General features: G+C 38.5%; 2 protein-coding genes across 5 annotated transcripts in view; one reads left to right on the top strand and one right to left on the bottom strand.

Annotated features, from left to right (window-relative positions):
* CC2D2A (coiled-coil and C2 domain containing 2A) overlaps nucleotides 1-19541 on the top strand; it is a 58996-nt gene extending 39455 nt beyond the window's left edge. For 2 of the 3 annotated variants that reach the window (XM_035323597.1, XM_035323595.1), the window contains exons 22-35: nucleotides 1356-1461; nucleotides 2660-2769; nucleotides 2890-2986; nucleotides 4195-4293; nucleotides 7349-7525; nucleotides 9692-9712; nucleotides 10787-10990; nucleotides 11449-11538; nucleotides 12897-13010; nucleotides 14358-14492; nucleotides 16250-16372; nucleotides 16981-17039; nucleotides 17494-17671; nucleotides 18696-19541. In XM_035323597.1, the coding sequence (XP_035179488.1) occupies nucleotides 1356-1461; nucleotides 2660-2769; nucleotides 2890-2986; nucleotides 4195-4293; nucleotides 7349-7525; nucleotides 9692-9712; nucleotides 10787-10990; nucleotides 11449-11538; nucleotides 12897-13010; nucleotides 14358-14492; nucleotides 16250-16372; nucleotides 16981-17039; nucleotides 17494-17671; nucleotides 18696-18884 (1702 nt within the window). In that variant the 3' untranslated portion in view covers nucleotides 18885-19541. The remainder of the gene's footprint in view (nucleotides 1-1355; nucleotides 1462-2659; nucleotides 2770-2889; nucleotides 2987-4194; nucleotides 4294-7348; nucleotides 7526-9691; nucleotides 9713-10786; nucleotides 10991-11448; nucleotides 11539-12896; nucleotides 13011-14357; nucleotides 14493-16249; nucleotides 16373-16980; nucleotides 17040-17493; nucleotides 17672-18695) is intronic. The other variant, XM_035323596.1, reaches the window with a different exon arrangement.
* Nucleotides 19542-21219: 1678 nt separating this feature from the next.
* FBXL5 (F-box and leucine rich repeat protein 5) overlaps nucleotides 21220-23689 on the bottom strand; it is a 35608-nt gene continuing 33138 nt past the window's right edge. For both annotated transcript variants that reach the window (XM_035323599.1, XM_035323598.1), the window contains exon 11: nucleotides 21220-21858. In XM_035323599.1, coding sequence (XP_035179490.1) covers nucleotides 21782-21858 — 77 coding nt within the window. In that variant the 3' untranslated portion in view covers nucleotides 21220-21781. The remainder of the gene's footprint in view (nucleotides 21859-23689) is intronic.

Below are 23689 nucleotides of genomic sequence, written 5' to 3'. Positions count from 1 at the left end.
TATAGATTTATCTTGTTATTTAATAATAAAAATGCCATTTTCAAAGCTTTTAGAATAACACAACCATTTATTAATACCTGCTAAATTCAAAAAATGTTTTATGAAAAATTACACATCTGCTTGAGGAAAAAGCTGTCTGGAAGATAACTTGTAGCTTTGACAACATCGTAACACTGTTAATATTGGGTTAATTATATCTTAAACAAGCGGCCTAGTTATACTCAAGGCAATTTCAATTCATAATATCTTAAATATATATATATATATATATATATATATATATATATATTACAAAATTCCAGTTATCCCTACTGTATTTATCTCCTGAGGGTTGCCTCTTAGTCTTCTCAAGCACTCTGTGGACATTTAAGGGAATGAAGTGAGCCTGATTTGGCTTTTACTAACTTTGAAGGTGACTGTGACCCTCAGGCATATTAAGGCAATGCCTGTGCTGCATGATGCTGTGTCCTGAGCAGTCTAGTTCACTTTCATAAGTGATGTATTACAGCAGCATTCTCTCTCTTGCTCTCCCAAAATGAATACACATTACATTTAAATTGGAGATAATCTTCATCCTGCTAGTATCTTCTGCTTGTTTTATCTATCTATTATTTAAATTTAAAAAAAAGTTCTATTGGATTTTTGTAAATAAGTTAAAACACAGTAATAAGCAATTCATATTAGAAATATGTTAACAGGAAGGAAAAAATGAGAATTTGAATTTACTGTCAGTAGAACAAAAATAGCTGAAAACTGTCCCAATATTTTGGTTTTCTGATATCTTATTTTGAGCTGCTTTTTTCTGTGAATAGTTTTCCTTTTATAATATCTACTGTTGCTTAGTACTGAAAAAGTTATTTGGAAACACTATAAAAATAAGCATATTTATCATTTATTTCACTGATGAGTTGCTGACGGTGTAATCCTCATGTGGGTTTAATTTTGTCAGAGAGGCCTTGCCTAGATACCATGAAGTCTACACAGTTCGTGAATTCTTTGGGGATTCATCTCCTTAAGCTGAAAAGTCTGTGTCTCAAAGAGATTGTCCAGGGGAAGTTTTAAAAATTTAAATAAAATAAAAATCTGGGGTCTATAAATTCTTCAGAAGGAAGAGCCTCAAGGCACACAGCACTTTTGCAATGAGGCTTACAGGAGCAATACACTTGCTACCGTACTCTAGCATGTTTTTTCTTGTTATTTGACTGAGTAGTTATGACTTGAACATAGGAAGGATAACACAAAGATACCAAAAGCATTTCCAGAACTTTGTGTGGTTAAAGTATGTTGTGAAGAATTCATATTTGATAATAGGTTCTCTGTCTTTTCATGATGATGTTGTCTGTTTCCTCTCATAGCAAACCTCAACAACCATCCAAGTCTTCAAGGTCCTTTAACGAGATGTTTGCAGCCTCTCCATCAGCCCGGAGCCCAACTGATAGTGTAGACTGGGCATTTGACCAGGTATATTATAAAACTCATGAAAATTATATCAATCATTTGTTAACATGAAATTATGAGCATTCCCCCTTTTCACAGGCACGCTTACCATCGGAAAGATATCTTACCAATAACGTTAGCTTGCCCACTCATGGAGCTCCAAAAAGATAGTTAAGCTGCAAAAGATTCAGAGAAGGATGATAAAGATGTCAGAAATCTAGACTGGCTACTGTGCAGTGAAAGATGGTTGGGCTTTTCTGCCAGAATGGCAGTCATTGGGAGTAGGGGAGAAAGAAGAATATGACAGAGAAGGCTTAGAAAAGTCACGATACAGGCTTAGGAAAGTCCCTCCATCTGAAGAAAGTTGAAGCTTGGAAGAGTAGCAGGAGAAAATTCAGGTACCTGCTGCTGTGTTCTTACTCTTCTATGTCTGTTTTTGACTGTTTTCAGTCTGAACTTTGGGCCTACTGTGCTCTGTCTAAATCAGCGGAGACTTTCACATGACTGATACTGAAACTACATTTGCTTGCTATTGAGAACTAGGTTCAGCATCCTTCTGAATGAAGATGGAAATCCATTGGGGTTGGGTTTTTGTTTGTTTTTGTTTTTTCGTGTGTGGTGGTGGTGCATGGGAGGGTTGTTTATTTGTTTAGGATTTCCTTCAAAATTATAGCTTCTTGAAATGTAGAAATGGTTCTGACATGAGCATTTGAATGCTAATGAAATGCTCCATTAATGCATTTTTAATTACATTAGGCGTTTGTTGTGTCTAGTAAAAGTTGATTATCTGCAATAGAGACCATTTTCAGAGACAGCCAGGGTTGCAGCAGTAGGCTTCTTGGATTACAGATAAGAGGATAAAAGAGCACTGGTGACTGGATCACCTGTTTCCATTTTTCTTTGATTAGTTAGCCAGGAGTTTTCACAGACTTGGGGGAAAATGTGGCTTTCCTAGTGTATGTAATACATGACATACTCTGGGTACACATCACCTTTTTGAAACATTAACACACAAAACAAAAAAGCTTTGTAAATGCTTAGAGAATCTTGGAAAGAGCAATATTTGAGCTATATTAAAAGTGCTTGTCTGGACTGGACCAGTGTGACCTTCATGAAGTATATGTTTATGTTCCTTAAATACATGAAAATATGCAATGTAGTATGTTCTGATGTGGCATTTTATAGAGGCCTGTTTTCTTTGTTTTGATATCTTTTTTTACAGGTTTTAGTCCGTCCTTTTGTAGAAGTTTCTTTTCAGAGAACAGTTTGCCGGACAACAACAGCAGAAGGTCCAAACCCCAACTGGAATGAGGAACTTGAGCTTCCGTTTAGGTATAACAAAATTAAACCAAACTATTTCTGAGGAGTAAGAATTCAGTTTGAGGATACAGATCTATTCAATTTCCTCAGTTCTATTCAAATCACACTTTCTTTGTTTATTCAAAATTTCAGAGCTCCTAATTCTGATTACAGCACCCACAGTTTGCAGTCAGTGAAGGATGAAGTGTTCATTAATGTTTTTGATGAAGTGCTTCATGATGTTACAGAGGTGAGTTCATAATTGAAGGTCAATGTGCTTTACAGAATATTGTGAACTCTTTCAAGTTGTCAGAATAAGACTTTTCAGTGTAATAGTTGTCCTGGTTTTGGCTCACCCTCCTTCCTGAGCCTCTTCTTTCTCTACCTTGTCATTTTTTACCGTTATGTCTAGTCAATATTGCAATACTGTTCAAGGGAGCAGTCTTTATAGTGTTAACCTTTGTTAGTACAAATTAAGGTTGTACTATATAGTCTGCTACTAGAGTTCAACATGTGTATGTAATCTTTCACTGACATTTAATGACACTTGAGGTAATAAAATTGAGAGGCAACACATGAATAGTAGTCTGAATTCTACTCTTAAACTTAATCAGCTTGTATTTCTTTCTTGCTTTTTTACACTAAATTCCAGGTGACTTATCCCAGTTCCTGTATTCTTTTATTAACCTTTTTATGCTCTGTCTTACTCTGTTTTACAAGGTGAAAAGTAGGCTCTTTGTGTTGGTATATGTCCTTTCCCTGTTCAAGTCAGTGAACGCTTTCCCAGTTAACTCAGTATGGATAAAAATAGCAGCCCTCAATTTTCTTGAAAATATAACCAAGAAGTAAATAATGCACACATTTCACTGAGAACAGAATTCTGTACTCAAAACTGGAATGGTATTTGATGAAGCAGAAGGAAGAAGAAAGGTACAGTCTTGAAACTCAGATGTCTGGCATTTGGAGAAATCTTCTGGTTTTTAAGCTTGTAGGCTGATCATACTAGATTTGGAAATCACTGGGAGGCAATACATGTGAAAATAATGCTTCCACTCCACAGCTATTAGTTAGATTTTCTTACAATTTTACCTTCAAAAGGCCTTTTTTTAAATTCTAGTAAAACATTTTATGAGAAGACCGGTACTTAATTTACTTAGCCTGGGAAAACTCCTGTAGACTCTTTGTCAGATTTTTTGAGATCTTCATCACAAGTCATACGGGACTTGAGCCCTAAATGCAAGTACATCGTGTCAAGGACCATGACCTTTTTGTTCAGCATCTGGCACACTTGAAAAGCATGCACTAATTGTCATAGTAGTAATTGAACTTATATTTACAGTAAGTTAAATGATAAAAAATCCTGTATTGTTTTAATAATTGCCTTCATGAAACTGTTGATAGAATTTAAATAAAATGAAGTTGTCTTACAAATTCTTACGTTGGCCAAATTTTTAATAGGATGATTGTGACAGAAGAAGTGGTATCCACACTTGTGTTGAGAGACGCTGGCTGGGATGTGTTAAAATTCCATTTACTACCATATATTTTCAAGCAAAGGTAAGCATCAATAACTTGGAGTATATCTCTTAAAATAAAAGACGGAGAGTGGGAAGGGGTTAGGGTTAGGGTAGTCAGATTTAATTATGTTATCTGTGCTTCCAAGTCTATTTTTATGGAACTGCCTAAAAGTATCTTTGAAAGTGCTGTCCTTTGTCACATTTGGTGTGTATTTGTTAGTAAGTTCAACGTTTTCAAGGGAGAAAAGATAGACAAGCATACTTCTGCACTGACAACACAGCATGGTTTCCTTCAGTATAGAAGCTAACACATACTCTTTAGATGGTTTTGACAATGGCTTTTGAGATTTCTGATACTGCATTGCCTAGATAGGTGTTAAAGAAATTTGACCTAACTCTTTTTTCACACTTCTGATGAGTCACCACATTTTCACCTTTGCCTTTCCCAGTCCCTTCTTTCCTCCATATTTTGAATGCTTCAAGAGAAGCTTTCTTCAGGAGATATCAGCACTTAGTCATGGGAGTGCTAGGATAACATGCACTTCTTCATAGAGGAAAGGCTTTTTTATTATTATTTTATTTGTCCAGCCACCCATCCTGAACTTAGATTAAAGTAGCTAATTTTTCACGTCAATAGCCTTTTTGTTTCATAATCCTGCTTTAGAATTCTTGCTCTGTAGGGCAGTTGCATGTGTAGATCAAGCTGTCATGCCACAAGTCTCAGTTGCTTACTTCATGAAGATTCTGGAATCAGGTGCATACCTAATGACACAGATTAGTTTGCTATATGGACAACTTGTCAGAACTATAAAGGCTTTAAAATTGTGAGCCTCTTGGATTCTTTGGGTGGAGGATAAGTCTGTAGGGGTCTCATTTAATTTAATCTTGGAGTTCAAAGTGTTTTTCTTGGGCCACCCTTTTGCAAGGCATAACAGAACATAACTGTCAAGGGATTCAAGAAAGCATGGCATTCTTTTCATTGCTGACAAGTTTTGGACAGTGTTTATCTAAGCAGTGCTAGTCCACTTCCTTCTGTTGGATCACTAATAACATGCTATCATCAACTTGTGAGGCAAAACGATGAATATGAGTGCTTGAGGGCTGTGCTGCCCTGTAGAATTAAGTTCTTATTGACTTTAAGAAAAGGTAAGTAGTAAGAAGTTCCAGCCTTCTTTTCATAACCCTTTGGATATCCTGGATATCCTGTGCAAACAATGTCATTTAACGTGACCGCTGTTGTTATAGGTCAACAAACAAGAAAGAATAAGATCCTTCTTGAATCTATGCCAAATAGATGAAATTCACCTGAGAAATATGTCTACTCACAGCCCTGACAGACTTAATGGATGGACTTAGACATTTTTACAGACTGCATACCAATATGTAGTGAAAGATGTACCCCATAATCCATCTTTGACTACCATTGATGATAACCTCTGTTCTTGGTACTTGTTGTTGAGTCAGCCTTTCTGTTGTAGGACCAGACTAGCTGCAGGATTTCTGTCAGATGCACTCCTGACTCTCTCCTGGAGGAGGTGTTACTGTTTGAGAGCCCTGGGGCACAGTGTGAGTGCTTGCACAAATCTTCCCAGCATTGTTTTCATGTGAGCAGAATTTCTTACTGAAGTTGAAAAAGTGTGATCAGTCCAGCAGTTATATAGCGATTAAATTGCAATGGCAAATGAAGCATTTCTTCATCCCGTTCTGCTCTACTGCAGCAGAAATTGTGTGATTTATTTAATTTTCTCCTCATGAAAACTTAATTTTGCTCTTAAATGCTTGATGAGCCAGCCCAGTGAATCATCTGTTCATCTGCTACTGAAGATGTCCTTCCTGTCAGCAGTCATCCTGTCCAGGAGGATGGAAGACTCAGGTCTTTATGGACAATTCTTCAAGTACAGCATTAAATTTTGCCTAAAGCCGTTATCTGAATTCTGCCCAAATCAGGTTGATCTTCTTGCTTTTTTCTTAAAGCTGTGTACTTTTTGAGTCTTGCTCTAGCAAGTGCGGGGCATGCCATCTCTTTTCTGATAGGACCTTTCAGGAAGAGCTTTCTCTTCTGTTTGTGGTGACAGAAGGAGGTGCAAAGGGATGATGAGTCTGCCAGAGCCCTCTTCCATGGAGGATCTGGCTGAATGGGCCTGGTTCCGATTGCACCCGAGAAACATCAGTAGTTCCATGGAAGGTGCTGCAGCATCTCACAGATGCATCCTGCTCAGAGGCAACAGCACATTGTCGTGATGCTGTCTTCGGGAAGGGTCATCTTGCAATCTGTATTTTGCCATTTTGTCACTTTTTCCAGGTCAATAATGCCATGTGGAGATTGCTGCTTAGTCTTACCAACAGTCTGAAAATACACAGAGAAAAGCACTTGAAGCTGAAAAATTGCATGAGAACATTTCTTTGAGAATGTTTTGAGAACAGTTTATGGCCATGTACATTCATACCTTATTGTCCTCTGTTTTCCCACTCAGCAGCTTCAAAAGACTTAAAGAATGAGGAATGCAGTACAGAGAGTAGATGTTGACTCCTCAACATCAATATATGTATTATTTGTTGGTGAGGAAGGAGCTTGTGGATAAGTGTTTCTTGTGGGTAGTACAGTATGACAGCACACATTACCCTTCCTGCACAGTGTTAGTCTTTTTTAAAAAAATAAAAATAAAAATTGCATGTTTTATTTCTTTTAAAGTACTTGCTCCACAGGGAGCTCTGGGGTGTGTGTGCATAAAATAATGTATATTTCAAAGAAAAACAGTGAAAGGCTGGGAGTCTTTCTCTCTAAGTACTAGTGTGTATGATTTCCATTACATTAAATATTAATGTCCATGACAAGCAAAAGAGACTGAAATCAAATAGTAACTAATACTTTTGACAATGAAATGTCTCATGGGTTCCCCACAGGTAACACGTATCACATACTCTTGTATTACTGTTCTGTAGCTCAGAATAATACAGAAAGCAAGGGAATAAAATACCTGAATACCAATACCAAATGTATCTGAGAAAGAAGTCTTGCCTTTATGAGAATTGTTTCACTGGTGATTTTTTTTTGTCACGGACAGTTGATATGTGTGGGCTACTGTATGTTGTAGATTGATGGTACGTTCAAGGTGGATATTCCTCCAGTACTGCTTGGCTACAGCAAAGAGAAGAACCTGGGAATGGAGAGGGGTTACGATTCTGTGCGCAATCTGAGCGAGGGCTCCTATATAACACTGTTCATTACCATTGAACCTCAGCTCATTCCTGGAGAGTCTGTCAGAGAAAAGGTAACTACCAGTAATTAATCATGTTCTTGCTGTTTGTTTCCCGTGGTGCAGTTCCTGAGATGCATACAAATACTTAGGGTTACTGCACTGAAGGACACAGATACAAGTGCTAAGGGGCATTAATAACATTCTGAGTGTTCCACTTCACATTTTTTAGCTCAGTTCAGTTGAACTGGATTCACCATTAAGTGAGATGGACACTTAATGCATGAAAAATAACTTCTCCCAGGTATCTACTTCTAAGGTTAATACAAAGCAAACTTGTATTTAATATCTATGAGCATATCATTTTCTCATTTACTTCTGTAAACAATGAAGTTCTCATTTGAGTATTTGTGAACAGAGGAAAAAAGAAGCTGGCAGGTGCATCCACGGTATTCTTCTATGTTTACGGTGTTCAAATATAGCATTCATTATTTAGTGCTTTGTGCATGCTTCCAGATCTTGAAGATAATTACTTCTAAGCAGCAACTGTTATTTTTTCAGTTATTTTACTAAACCAGAAGCACCTTACACCAACAACGGTACTGTGTAGTTAAAATGAATATGCCACTTGCCATTTTATGTCACGTTTTGCAGTGATTTTGAGATCCATTCAGGAAGGATGTTTTTCATGCACAAACAGCAGCAGTTGTTGTTTTTGCAACTCAGTGCTGCACCAGTCATTTGGAAATTATCCAGCCATACGGGTGGGTTTTTCTGCTCTTACGCAATACTGTGGGAATTTTTACAACTGAGTACTGTTGAAAATGAAGAAAATGAACAGTGTGGATTCATGGATGCCTTTTAAAGTTAATTAGTTTGAATGATAAGATTATCACTAGGGTTTTAAGTAACAAATATGTATGTAACAGCCTTTGAAGCATCTTTAGTAGACGAGACCTTATTCAAGAGGTTCACGACCTTCACATAAAATGATTAATTGCTAGGAAAAATAAATGTACTGAACTTGAAAGGAAACAGACAAGTACTGCTTTGGAAGACCAGTCATAGAAATTCAAACAAGGGGGAGATTCCTGTAAAGTATTATGGACTGGATGTTGCAAATCTTGACCTCTCTAAACAATGAACAAATACTCAGATATTTTTTTTATGAAGATGCAATTTGATGCTTGGTTACCAAAACGTTATGTATTGTATTAATGCTTAGTAAAATTGTGCACTCTGGTAGCTATATTTAGAATCGAACACTTTGATAGGGGAAAAAAAACAGTGTATTTTATTAAAGTCATAGATCTCTATCTGTCATAAGTTCTATTTCACTTGAAATACAACGGTAGTAGCTAACTGCCCCCTTACCAAAATTCAGAAATAAAGAACTAGAAACAGACCAAAGTGTTTTCCATTCTGAAGATGCAGGAAAGAATCATAGCACAGTAAACCACAACATGGGAAATGAGTCCTTTTCTAAGTAGCATGAAATACTGCATGCCAAAGCTAAACTGGAACACAGTTTGCATTGTCACAGAGGTACATTGAAAGTAAAACCAAAAATTAGGACAATCTTACCGAGGTAAGAAAACTACTGGTACAGATGATCCCTCATATAAAATTTGAGGAACAGTGAAAAAACAGTTGGGGTGAGTTCATCAGCAGGAGTTCTGCCTGATTTTTCACTCTTTACATTAGAGATTTTTCTTTATCTTCCAGAAATTGTACTTAGCAGATGATGTGTTTACCTTTGATATTAAGACAAACCAAATTATTTCTTCAGCAAACACTGTACAGGATTTTCAAATAATCACTTTTTCAAATGAATATAAATAGAAAACAAAATAGAATCTCATATTAGAAGAAGTTCAGTAAAGCAGAACCAAATTAATTAAGAGACTGTCCTATTTTAGTTAGTATCTCCAAGGAGATCAGTACTAAAGTGGCATATGCTTGTGTTCTAACCTTGGCTGAAAAGTAATAACTCTATGCTGCACTTTATGTAACATAAATACTTATTGTAAAAATCGATCAGCATAAAATGACAAAAAATTAACTAAATATTTTTTCTGTCTTTTTTTCTTTTCCTATCCAGTCCTGTTGTAGTGAAGTGATTTGAAATACTTGTGTACTGTTTCAGGATGCTAAGCATAATTTTATTTTAATTTTACAATACCTTTTTTTCTTTATCTCTTTTCCTCTCTTTCATCCTGTCCTTCCCGAATCTCTATATAGATGAATGAAATGCTTAAGAAGGTAAAATATTAATAAAGCTAATAGAGAGATTCTTGTTGTTCCGTGTTTTAAGATTTAGCTTGGTTCAGCAATCTCTTTGCACTTTATGCTTTTTGACTAACATCACAGTTGTTTATTTCTCCATAATATTTGCAGTGAATTATTACAACAAAATTTAAAAAGTGCCAGAGGCTTCATATTTCAGCCATTAATTGTGGTTAAGGAGAGTCACCATTATGAGTGTTCTCTTCTGACGTGGAGGTCTAGCTACAAAGTGCTGCTATTCTACCTCTGGTTACTTCGAGAAGAAGGATAACAAATGATGAAGTGGTTTAGTTTGAACTAAAATGTTATGAAGGATGAGCTTTAATTCTCAGCATCACTAGAATTACACAAGGGATTCTACGTAGATGCAAATTACTTTGATCCTAAGACTTTTAAAGGATGATGTCTTAGGTGACAGAGGAGCAAATAATTATCATTCTTACGTAATGTATGCTTTTCAGTCCGAGATTTGCATCTGGAAAAGCTCATCTAAAAGCTTTAAAATTTTAGAGAAGTCTGAAAAATAAGAACCCACGGAAAAAAAATGTCTTGGACCTTCTCTGCAAATATTTGGCATTGTACAGGGTTGTCCCAGTAATATTTATATAAACATTGCTGGGATTTTGTGCATAACCTCGATTGTGGTTTTAATGGAGTGAGTGTTACGTGAGTAGTGTGTAGGATTAGTCTTTTGGTACCTAACCGTAATTGTTCACCTTTGAATCAATGCGTGATGTTACACAGTCATCCCTGCACTTTGTTTGGCATAGCTTTCGCTACATTTTTAGTGCTTTAATAAAGCCAACTATAGATACAGGTCACTGTGTGCATTCATAAGTAAATTCTAATTGCCTGCTTTTCCATTACCCTGAGCTTTCAGTACCTTGAGCCAAAGTACATAATGCAAGGAAAGTGCAAAAGGCTATTAGGAAGGAATTTTACACTCCTTTAATGCTTCTGCAAATGGTGAAATAAGGCCAAGCATAGTAAAGACTTAACCCTAAATTATAAATAAATCTATTTTGATATAAATTCTGCTGTCTTTTGAAGTTTGATACCCAGGAAGATGAGAAATTGCTCCAGGCAGCAGAAAAGTATGAAGCTGAATGTACATCAAAGTTTCCAAGCCGCCAGTGCCTAACAACAGTAATTGACCTCAACGGGAAAACAGTTTTTATTACCAGATATGTCAAACCTCTGAATCCACCACGGGAGCTCCTTGATGCCTGCCGGGATAGCTCTCAGACGACAGCAGTAAGTACTTAGAAAAGATAGTGAAGTTTCAGGGATGTAGATTTCAGAATGTGTGTGTTCATGCATGTGCACATAGGCATGTAACACTGTGTTTGCTGTATAGCTGTGGTTTTTTATTTAAGAAGATGTGAAATGTGGTAGTGACTGTGTGACACACAGTAAGTGTACCCTTAGTGATGCTGGAAAAGGGTATTTGTCTTCTCTGAAAAAATAAGTGTCTTTTGATAGCCAATACTCATTAATATAAAATTATGCCAAATCTCGTGAGAGTAAATTGTATCATTCTTTGGTGTAAGTTCTAAAACGAGCTAGCTGCTGCTCTAACAGGGTTAGTCAGTGTTTTGTCATTGGTGTCTTGGAAACAGCACTGTTCTTCAACTCTAGTATAATAATGCCTTTATTATATAGCCGTGCAGAGAACTGAAGGGATGACTAGCTATAATTTTGTTTCCTTGCAGGAATTGGTGGCTCGATATGTTGCTTTGATTCCTTTTTTGCCAGATAGTGTGTCATTTGCTGGAATTTGTGATTTGTGGAGTACATCAGATGTAAGTAACGCATTAAATGGAAGGTTTTTTTATCCTCTTGTATGTGATGCAATATCCAGGTGGCCCTGGCTTTAGGTGGGAGTTCCGAGCAGATGAGCTCTTGAGGTCCCCTCCAACCTAAATTATTCTGTGATTCTCTTCTTGCAAGGTTTTTTCTTGGTAAGTCATTTATTTCAAAAAATGCAGAATTCCTTTATTGGAGGACCACCAGTGCTTGAAAAAAAGTTTCTCATAGTAATATGAGCCAAAATTTTTATCTTTGATAGGTTGCAATTGACCCTAAGAATACTTAGGCCTTGAAGCTTTTCCCATTTTTTTCAATTACAAAACAATCCAAAATAGCTAGTCATGCACAGGTGACAGAACGCTGACTGATGGAGACTTTAAAACCACACTTAAAATTGATCGTTGTAGTTTTAAGAAACCACAGAAAAAAACACTGCTTGTAATTGTCAGCAGTAATGGGAGATGTAGCATTCTGCCTCATGAGAATACGATCTATGGGATAGGAACAGATACGAAGTTAATCCCAGATGATGTTTGTACCATCGCGGAGCCTTTGTGCGCACTGTGGTGTAACCAGCAGGCAGCTCAGCAGCACGCAGCCGTTCGCTCACTCCCCCTCAGTGGGATGGGGAAGAGAATCGTAAAAGGTAAACATGTGAGAACTGGTGGGTTGAGATAAAGACAGCTTAATAAGGAGGGGAAAAGAAAGAAAAGAATAAGGGAGGCTGGGGGGGGTGTTGGAGGATAGACAATGCAGTTTCTTTTCACCAGTCAACTGATGCCCAGTCTGCCCCTGAGCAGTGGCTGCCTCCCCCATTTCCCTCCCACCCAGTTTTATGGTATGTGACCATACCACATGGTGTGAGATACCCCTTTGGGCAGCCTGGGCCAGCTGTCCCAGCTGTGTCCCCTCCCAGCTCCCAGTGTACCCCCAGCCTCCTCACAGGCAGGGCAGTGTGAGAAGCTGAAAAGTCCTTGGCTTAGTGTAAGCACTGCTCTGCAACAACAAAAACATCAGTGTGTTATCAGCAGTATTCTCCCCCTAAACCCAAAACACAGCACCAGACCAGCTGCTAAGAAGACAACAAGCTCTATTCCTGCACAGTGGAAAATTCAGAATAACTCAAAAGACTTTGGTTCTTGTGCTAAAATCTCAGATCTGCATCATGGATTTTCACAGCATTCACTCTATCTGTGTGCATTCTGCATGTTGAATCAGTGCCTAATAAATGGTAAAGATCAGTTACAAAGGGCCAAGAGGAATTTTTTGCTTCAGAAGTGTTAGAAAATATTATTAAATGTTAGAAATGGAGAACACTAATGCAAACTTTTTTTTTTTGTCCCGCAATTAGCAATTTCTTGATCTTCTGGCAGGAGATGAGGAAGAACATGCCGTGCTCTTGTGTAATTATTTTCTTGGTATGGGGAAAAAAGCCTGGCTTATCATTGGGAATGCTATTCCTGAGGTAAGAGGATTTTTTCTTTTGGTCTGAATATTGACTTTCATTCTCTAAAGTCTTTGGTTCCCATCAGTGGATAGACTTTTCCAGGATGTAGACTTTTCCAGGATGTAAACATCAGTGCTGCTGGAACTGATCTTCAGAGAGAAATATATATATGTATATTTATACACAGTTATACTTAAAATTTAATGTGTTGGTGTTTTTTTTTTTTTTTTTTTTGGTGTTTTGTTTTTATGGACTCACGGAATATGTGTAAGCCTTGATTGGACTTGGGCATGTATAAATGGTGTGTCCTGGAAAAAGGTCATGGGGAAAGTCCATTCTCAGCCTGTGGCAGCATTAGGGTGAGGTTGGCGCAGATTGAGGTGGCAGGGTAGGGTTAGGGGCTTGCTGGAGGTTCTTACTGGTATGAACACATCCCTTGATTCTCTGTCCAGCTGATGGCAAAGCTACAACAACAGTAATGCTTTGCCATAGTCTGTGTCATCGCTGTGAGCCCCGTGTGGCAGTAGTCTGGCGAAGAACTAAACCTTTGAGGTTCTTTTGCCCATTAGGAGATGCATTTTTTCCTCATTAAAGCACTCTTTTTTGCAAGTACTCAATACTGCTGTTTTGAGAGGGTAAGACTGTTTATAATGCAAATTTCCACCATTAGTATCTCTAATTACCAAGCACATGGGAAAGTATTGCTGAAGAGAATTTTACTAAAAACCCCTGTCAAGACTAATTTCCTTAACGCATTCTCAGATAGTGCAGCCGCAGCAGAAACTCAGTTACATGCCTTCCACTCCACAGCTGATGGTGGGGCTGGTCCTTAACAATGCATTCAGCTTCTTCATGCTGGGAGGAGAAAGATTATTTGTTAAAGTACCTGGAAAATATGGGGGATAACACGTTGAGGAGAAGTTTAGAGATTCCTCATAAGGGATTTCCCAGCTATCTTTTTATATTCTCTGTGTCTGAGGGAAGGCTGATGGATGAGCCATAATGTGCGCTGCCTAGATGGCAGTCACCAGGTAGCACACGCTGATACTGAGGTGGCAAACGTTAAACATTCCTGTGTATGGAATTCCTGTGTAGCTCCTGGCTGAACTAAGACGACTTTCAGGGTCTGTATTTAAAAATGGCTCAAAGCTGTGTATGTCTAACATTTCTCTGCCACAGAAGAGACAGAGCACACATTATTAGGTAAGCGTTAGGTGACTGAATTGTAAAGAATTTGTAACTTCTTCCACTTTTCCAAAAATGCTCTATTAATCTCAATACTAAACATATAAAATTCCAAACAATATAATGTGTACTGTATTGAAGCCTGTTTTAAAACATCTTTCTCCTATTTTTTCTTTATAGGGACAGACTGCATATGTATTAACTTTGGAGCAAAGTCAGTACGTAATTTGGAATCCCAGCATTGGAAGCTTTTACAGGCAGTATGATACTTTTTGCCCACTACAAAATGTGTACTGCCTGATCAGCTGTGATAACGTAAGTGTGCCTGGGCTTTTCATATTTCTGTACTCCTAAAAGTTCATAATTTGACATTTTTCTTGGCCTTTTGTATCACTTGTTCATCAGTTTAACTACATTTATGCAGTCATATTATTAATGATTTTATTGAAGCTTAATTAGGTTTTTCAGCCATTTTAATTAATTTAATTAAATACATAAAGATTTTACTTCTTTTTTAAATCTTGATTTAGGTAGATCATGACATCTGTTCATAGAAAATTCATTACTGTGTTTTAGTTACCAAAAGCATGTTGAAACTAACATGGCTTTGCTGTAATTTAAAAATGAAAAAGTAAAGCACACTGGAAGGAGCCCTTTGGATTGCATACATAAGGGTGGGTACAGCCCTCAGTGGTCCAACACGCCTAACAGAGCTGGCACTACAAGGTGTAACAACTGTATTGATTTTCTGCCTGGCATCAAGTCCTCTTGTCTATTTTTTCTGTAAGCTACGAGTAACAGTAGTGCGTGTTTGTGATGCACTATTTCTTGTGTGACTGGAAACACTCTGGGAGAGAACAGTGGGGGAGAGAAGAGAGCAGGAAGAGCTGCTCAGCTCAGGGAAAGTGAACCAAAGGCTGCAGAAGGGGGCAGGGCTCAGCCAGTGTTGGGAGGGACAGAAACCCCAGGCACTTTGCTGCCTGTGTTGCTCCTGGGGTTGGCTGGAAGCTGACACAGCTTTTGGGAGCATAAACAGGGATGGCAGGGAGGTGAGACCACAAAACTCTGAGACTGAGGAAACATTAACGTGAGCATAAAAAAATAAAAATAAAAATAATAAATAAATAAATAAAAAACACAACTTTATTTGAATTGAAACTAGAAGATGAGTTTAAAAGTTTGCTTGTCAAGGAAACGGTGATTCAGGCTTCCATTGCACACCAAAATATAGTAAACACTCGTTTTTATTTTCTGCATCAAAAACATACCTGGAGAAGTCCTTTGAAACATCACTCAATGTATGCATGTTTTGTTTTGGTGTGTTGTTTTGCTTTTTATCTGCTGAGGTTTAATTCTAAACACAAATCATGAATTTGGAAGAACATTTAATATTTTATGTTAAAAGTATCAGTTCGTTGTCTCATTGAAAGTGTTTTGGGGCTTGGTGAGGTTGGTTTGTTAATATTTAGTAGTAAACCTTAAGTAGGTTTGTTAATATTTAGTACTGAAGTGGCTGCACAATCTACTTGCATTCTGCGCCATAAGCTTGAAGCGCCCATGGTGCTGGGGTGCAGGAGGCTACCAGCAATCCCAGCCACAGCTGCACGGTGCTGTTGGAAGAACTTCATCAGAATTCAGCAGAGACTTGTGTGGTAATCCAAAGGCATGAAAATGCAGCTCAGGGCAGGAGAAACTGCCTGTATTGTAACCCAGCATCACACGGTGCTGGAGCGATGGTGAAGGCAGAAAGCTCCTCAAAGCTGAAACATTGCCCTGGTGAGCAGTGGGTTCAGCAGGAAAAGGTGCCAGCTGCAGACAGTAATTCTTGCATACACTGATCGCTGTACATACGTAGAAGCACAAAACACGATAGCCCAACAATCTCCCTTTTGGAGCAAGAATGCAAAAGTGGCATACGCTAGCTGTGATGAGAGGATTGCTTTGATTCACATGACTGCGTACTGGTAATTGGCATAGATGGAGGTCCAGCTTCTGTAGCATTTTATTGCCATTTAAGTTAACTGTGTTCTATAACTTTGATTATGTATTAAAATGAATTTGCTTTCTTACAGATTTGGTTTAATATCCAAGAGCACGACTCCCCAGTAAGGATAAGTTTTGATATCAGCAAACCGAAACTTTGGAAGCCATTCTTTTCAAGAAGCTTGCCATACCCTGGTCTCTGCAGCGTTCAGGTACTCATATATAATCAACTTAATTTAAAGGGTTGAGAAATCACTGACCTAGTAGAGAGGAACAGAGACTATGTTCTTGGGACTACGTAATGTAGGATTAAGTATATTTCTGTAAAAGGCCTGTTTTTAAAAAACTTCCTTGGCATGCCTTAAAAAAAAAAAACAACCAGGAATACTGAAAAGTACTTGTTTTTTACACAGAATTATGCACATCCACAGTCCTCTGAGTATCTGTTTAAGATCTCAGGACAATGATGAAGTACATGGGACAAATCTTTAACACAGCCATCTGCAAAGAGGTAGCTTGACATTATAAAGAAAACATCAACTTTTGTCTTAGAGCTGGAAAGGTGGCATTTCAAGCTGTGCACATGTTCTTAGTAAACAAGTAGGAAATCCTCTACAGTTAATCAAATTTGTAAACAACAGGTGAAGCTTACTAAAAAAAGCCAACAAAAAAACCAGCAGCATTACACAAAAAGATCTACCTAATGTTTTTAGCATGATTTTTTTTGTGCGCTATCAAAGTGGTAATGCCTGCAGTCATATTGCTGTATAGCTAGAAGGGATTGTGCTTTTTAATATGTATGTGTTTTACTTAATTCTAGCCTGAAGAATTAGTGTATCAGCATTCGGACAAGGCTGCTGCAGTGGAACTACAGGGCAGGTAATTCTATCACTAAAATTTCAAGATGAAAAGAATGGTCAGCTACAGGTGGAGCACCTTCTTCTATTTTTCAAGTGTATTCTTAACTAGGTCCTAAAGATCTGCCTTGAACGCTAGGAATTGAGAATGGCCTAAATCAGAACTGATAGTTTGAAGAATCTTTTTAACAGTTCCTTCTATCTGACAACCTCTAACTGAATAAGCATGGCTGTACAGTCTTCTGGTAAGCCAAATGAGAGAATGTAGACTAAAAAGATGTGCAAAGCCCTCGCCTTCAATTGTTACTAAACATGCAGGCAATATAACAACATTGGCATTGATTTTATGTGCTTTTAGGTATGGTAAGTTTCACTGAGGTCATTTGTGTTCCCTGTAATCTCTAAGTGAGTTGAGGAAGATCAGGTCAGAAGACCAGTAAATACCCACTTGTAATAATAGGTATATTTTATTGCAGGATTGAAAAAATACTAAAAGACAAGATTATGGAATGGAGACCAAGGCATCTAACTCGCTGGAACCGATACTGTACCTCTACACTACGTAACTTCCTGCCCCTGTTGGAACAAAACCAAGGCAAAGATGTAGAAGATGACCATCAGGCAGAGCTGCAAAAACAGCTTGGAGACTACAGGGTAGAGCTGTGAACATAAATGGCTTGTGCTGTGATGTTAGTGGGTAGGAACAGCAGAGCTGAGGGGGACCTAAGTGACTCATACAGTTTTAGGAGCACCCACACTGGTATGAAACTGCATTCCTTCTACCACCAAAAATCACAGTAACTCTTACACCAAAGCTAAACCGCTGTAACGTTTACAGAGTGAAGTAGTGACAGAACAGACGTTCCATTTCATTTGAAAGTGTTGGAAATGGATATAAACACAAATGTAATCGCCTGTCGCGGAGGTAGGGACTGGGGTACAGCAGTAATACAAAGAACAATACAGCCCACTTGGCTTTCAACAGAAAGTTTGACACTTCCAACAGCAGCTGCTCAGGGGCTGATTAGTACATTAGCGCACTCATCATGTCATTGAGAACCTGGCCAGCAGTGTACCCAGGCATTCTTCCTCAAGGCTGTTTTCAAAATTAAGTCCTCCTGCCTTTCTTGTAAAGCATACTTAGTGTATGCCTTACTATAAGTGTATAGTGTACTTTAGTGTATGCTTTAAGTATGCTTTACTTAGTAAAGCATACTTAGTGATACCACACCCAAATAGGGCAATTTTCATAATGAATTGAGATTCCAGTTCCTATTGGACCTGAAATGCATTTATGGACAGGGTATGTCCACCTCAACTCCCCAGATAACACAGATAGGAGAACACAAATTGAGAACACAATGAATTGCGCCAGGTAAGAGGTAGAAAAGCTGCAATGTTATGCTGTAAGTGTTAAATGTAATTTTTTTTCTAGTGGATTTCTAACCATCCTCACTTGGAACTTAGCCCAAACTAATCAGAAAAATGGCAGAAACCTACCTGAAGGGAAAGGGAGAGATGCATTTAAATACAAAGGGGAGTCTCTCACTGCATCTCCTCAGGTCATCAATCAAGATGAACTTACAGGCTCAATAAAACATTTTAAGATGCATTTATTGAGGTGCCTTTATCTTTGCATCTTGCCTTATGGTGCTTTTTTCTTTCCTTCTTTTCCCAGGTCTCTGGATTTCCTCTTCATATGCCCTTTTCTGAAGTCCGACCTTTAATAGAAGCTGTACACAGTACTGGAGTTCACACCATTGATGTTTCCAATGTTGAATTTGCTCTAGCTGTGTATATTCATCCTTACCCCCAAAGTGTTCTCTCTGTGTGGATTTACGTTGCTTCACTTGTACGAAATCGGTAGCATGGACTTTTCGCAATACCTCAAGGATTCTGCTGATGTAGGATAAAGATTTCTCACACTGCTGATGTGAGCTATCTCACATAGCTCAAAAACTTAGGGAGAACCTTGTTTTTAGTAACTGCAAACACATTAGTTGTAGTCAGTTATCTTCAGTGGTTGTATACTGAATAGAGCAGAAGAGGAGAGAACACTATAAAATTCTAGCACTTATTTTTGTACAGTATTTTATAGCTCCTAGTGGGATGTGCCACTTGTAAAAGCATTATAAATGCACACCTGTAGTGACCAGGTTAAAATGGCAGTGTTTGTTCTTAGTTTGAGGTGAAATTTGGTTCCTGGAATTATGCCTTAAAGACTGACTTTTTAGTTACTCTGGTTTATCAACAGCCCTTCTTCCTCTTTAAAGACACTCATTCAGACAGTCACAGGCATGCAAAATAGTTAACAGTTTTCTAGTTCAAGTTCCTGCACAAAGACCAAGAATAATTTACCCTTGAATATAGTTCAGGTACCAAAGAGCTACTGTTGAAGACCTTTTTTTTTTTTAAAAGCTTCTTTACTTTGTATTTCAGGTCTGTATCGCACCAGCAGCCCTCAGACATTTTCTTTACAGATTCAAGATTAAGCATGTAATAAATATTTATACCAAAAACTTAAGTGAAAGCTCATTTATTTAATATAAGAACTTGATTAAATCATTTTGGAGTGTGAAATCTTTAAGCAAGTAATCATACTAGAAGATGATCCAAGAAACAGTTTACTATAAAATCAAATTAGCTCATTAATATGTAAGTAGTGGTGTTAACTGTTAATATAAATGTCATCTTCCTGCAGATACCTTGCTAATTAAGGTCTTCTATGTGATAGTAATATGATTTTTTTTTAATATATATTTCACCAGAATATATGTATTTCACCAGAAATACATATCAAAGTTCAGGCTCTTCTTAAGCCTTACTCAAAGGAGATTCACTCCATCTAGTAAATGCTAGACAAAACCTTTGGTTTAGAGCCAGGGGCTGCCACAGGTATACCCAACAATCCCCTCTATAATCAACAAAACAGCACCTCTACAGAACTGTTATGAAGCAGCAAGTAACTGCACTGTCATTACATGATGCGTTGCTGAACAGTATCTCACAAGTCCACCATCCTTTCACAGAAGGGTGAAAAAGAGCATGGTGTAAACAGTTTTCTACAGCTCGCTCAGCCCTCTATCTGTCTACACAGACAGCAGGTTCTACTAGCAAGGACAAGAACCTCTAGCTGCACCTCCCTGGCCTGAGTAACAAGAGTTCTGGAACAAGACAAATCCAAGAAAGCCCACCACGTACCTCATTACTGCTTCCATCTTGCCTTAGCCAGGACTGCAGGAGCGGCCATACATATCATCTACACTCTGGGCACCAAGGTAAATTTTACACAGCTCACTTGAAGCAACAATTGCTGTAAACAATGCTATCCTTTCATACACCTCTTGTAGGCTTCCAGCTGAGCATTACACATCCTTCCTTGATCCCGTGTTCAGATGTTGACCATGAAGAACCAACTCTGCGCTAATATAAATGCAAGAGTTTTATTTTTTCTTACCTTGTCGGTATTGGTGGGAACAAGAAAATACTTTCAAACCCTGCAAGAGTTGGTAGCCCAGATGGTGTAATAAACAAACTGCAAGTTATCTCCAGCTAAGCCTGCGAGCTCACTTCCCCCACTTGAGAATCTTGAAAGCTATATACACCGCCATGACTGCTGTCCTCTTAAATAAATTTTAACATAAAGAATGTACCCAATTGGTAAAACTGGTGATTACTAGCCTAGAAAACTAGGCAGGGTGGGGTAAAATGTGCCTGCCTTCTACAAGGCTGCCAGCTGGTAGAAGTGCACCCACCTGAGAGAAAACCCTACAGCCACACCACTTACAGTACGTGACCACCAAGTTCCCCACTCCCTGGGAGCTGCAGCGCTCCCTCCCTCTTTGATGGCCTCCTCGCACACCACCCATGCAGCAACTTGTGCAGTCGGCACCATCATTCGTTTCTCCTCCTAGCACAGTGTTCACTCAGCCAAGCAATGAATTCTCTGCATCCCTGCTGCTCAACGAAGGGGTCATTTTGAAGAAATGGGGAAGAGCGAGCATCTTCCATGGACTTCTTGTGAATGAAAAGTGACTTCCCTCAAAGCTGCTTCAAAATGCATCTTAACGCAGGGAAGGACACAATACATGGGAGATTCTACAGCCACCATAAAACCCCCACCAAACCTCTGCAGCCTACTGGTAATGTACACATAGATATCACACCTTTAAAAGCATAGATACTCAACTGCTACAGGAAGCTTCGTTGGTGGGAATGTTTTATTTGAGTACGTCTTTCAAGCCCAAATACAAAACCAAATGCAAAAGGAAGGTAGGAATTACCCTAATTTTGCCAGATAAAGAACTTGGGGTGAGAGGAAAGGGGGAGAAACAAGGCTCCTAAAGATGTCTTACTGTTACCCAAATGCAAACAATACATTTGAAATTACCTGCAGAGCTTTATATTGTACTTATGGATTAAAAACAAAAACAAAAAAATCCACTTAACGCAAAATAATCCAGTAAAGTATATTTAAGTGCCAAACTTGGAAGTGGCATTAAAAAAAATCTGAATGTTTTCCCATCTTCCCAAATTAAGTAAGATAAAACCCAACACCCTTCAAACCAGATGAGATTTTGTGAGATTGTTACAACACTGTACAGTACACTCATAATTAAGATGTTGAAGTGGTGGGGAGGGTCAGGCTAGTATAACAAGTCTCACTCCAAGGATTGTTAACACAAGATGCGGACTGTAAGTAAAGTGCATGAGAGGAAGCCTGCTCAGCTAAATGAAGTAGACTGAAAGATCAGAAGTCAGCGGTCATTCGCCAGAGCGGCAGCAGGCCCGAAAACCACACTGCAAATTCTGGCATCCACTGGCGGTTTCAGCATGAGGACCTGCACAAAAACAGAACAAATGTGAAAAGAAGAAAATAGGCCCCTGAGGTGCAGAGTTCTTCTAACCTGGTAATTCATAAAGTCTTTTTTTTTTAAACACAAAACTTCATTCAGCACTGTGAAAGTCTGAAAGACTGCCAGTGATGTCACTGTATTAACACCTCACTTCAAACAGTTATTTTCAGAGGGTTTTAGTTGTGTTTTTTTTTTTTTTTTTTGAGATAGCTTTGTCCCATGAATGTAACATTCAAAATGACACAGATATAGGATAAGCAACACTAAATCAGCAAGTTTTAAAAAGCTCTCACAGCTACCTTTCACAATTGAGGTGTACTTTCACAACACATATTTAAGTCCCATTTTCCAAATTTAGAGGATGACATCACAGTATTACCAAAAAAGCCACAAGCTCTAAACCTATTTCTGTTTATACAGAAACAATTCTTAGCCTGTGAAGTGTTTTTTCCAGGAACATTTCATAGTTGGCTAGATCTCCGGTACTCTGACTGGAGATTCAGAGTCTGAAAAGAAAAGCACCTTTACTATCCTTACAATTACCCAAAGCCATAAGACTAAAAAGGAGACATCCAAAAAAGAAAACTGTGAGGCACGGACAGTACAAACCAATGCCATAGTTCTACCCACCTCCACTTACCTTCACATTGTTATCCCTTTCAATTGAAATGTTAAAGTGATCATAAGACAAGAAACTATTGGATTTATTAGTACAGGATTTTATTTCCTGCAGCCATAGGCCTGCTTCAGAGACACAAACATTTACGTTCAGGTTGGCTGAGCTCTGGCACCCAACACAACTCAGCAACACACTTTCAGTTGACCACAGCAAGCTGGTCAGGAGCTAACCAGGACAAGCCATCTTTTCCCCTTTGTACTTCAAATAAATCGGAGACTATTTACAGTGTTTTCAATACATTTAGAAAACATCAGCAAAACAATGTAACGAGTAAGGGCACCATGCTACGTCTGGCTTGTTTCTCTCCCTTGAACAGTAGCTTTAAGTCATAATTCAATTAATTCCCCAGAACCTTGTCTCTGGAAATCAGTTTTTTGCTTCATGCCAGACACCGATGAGCAATATTCTACAAGAAAATTAAATTAACATGCATGAGACTGAATAAAACAAACCTGAAGCTATAACGGAGTACAATGGTTACAATATGCAAATCAGCAATGTCTTCGTTTGTTGATAAACTTACTTTCCCTTTCAAGTTTTTTTATTCACCTGAACTACATTTTGCTCCTCCAAATCACTTACGAGCTAGAGTTTGAAACCTTCTTCCACAGTTCTTTAAAAATGAGACTCGGTGCTTCTGAAAAGGTGGTTTAGCAGATTTAGCAGAGCACATTGTGGGCAGCAGCACTTCCCAAGCCATGGCTGACCCTCCTCATCACTGCCACAGCTAAGCAGCACATCAGTGGTTCTGAAGCAACTGTCACGCTTCTAGGAACAACGCTTGTGACAAAACTTACAGAACCACAACATCCCAAGGCACAGCGTTACTCGCTATACTTCTAATAGTGCTTGCCATCACTTTGTTGCTCATCTCAAGAATGCTCTTCCTCATGCTAGTAACTGAACATAAGAGCTGGCCAGCGGTCCATCCAACCCAGCACCAACTTGGCACTGCCAACAGCAAGTGTTGTCCAGGGAAGTCACATAAGAGCACTGTGCAAACCCTTCCCATTCCCCCAGCAGTCAGTACTGGAGTACTACAGATGCTGAAGCTCATTTCCTTCAGTATTTGTTTATGGCTCTCTGTGCATGAGTTTGTTTAACCCCTTCTTAATCCTTTGATACTAACTACTTCCA

Source organism: Oxyura jamaicensis, chromosome 4 (genome assembly GCF_011077185.1).
Source record: "Oxyura jamaicensis isolate SHBP4307 breed ruddy duck chromosome 4, BPBGC_Ojam_1.0, whole genome shotgun sequence".
Classification (NCBI taxonomy): Eukaryota; Metazoa; Chordata; class Aves; order Anseriformes; family Anatidae; genus Oxyura; species Oxyura jamaicensis.
The sequence above is the reverse complement of the archived record's forward strand: the minus strand, read 5'-3'. Positions and strand labels throughout refer to the sequence as shown.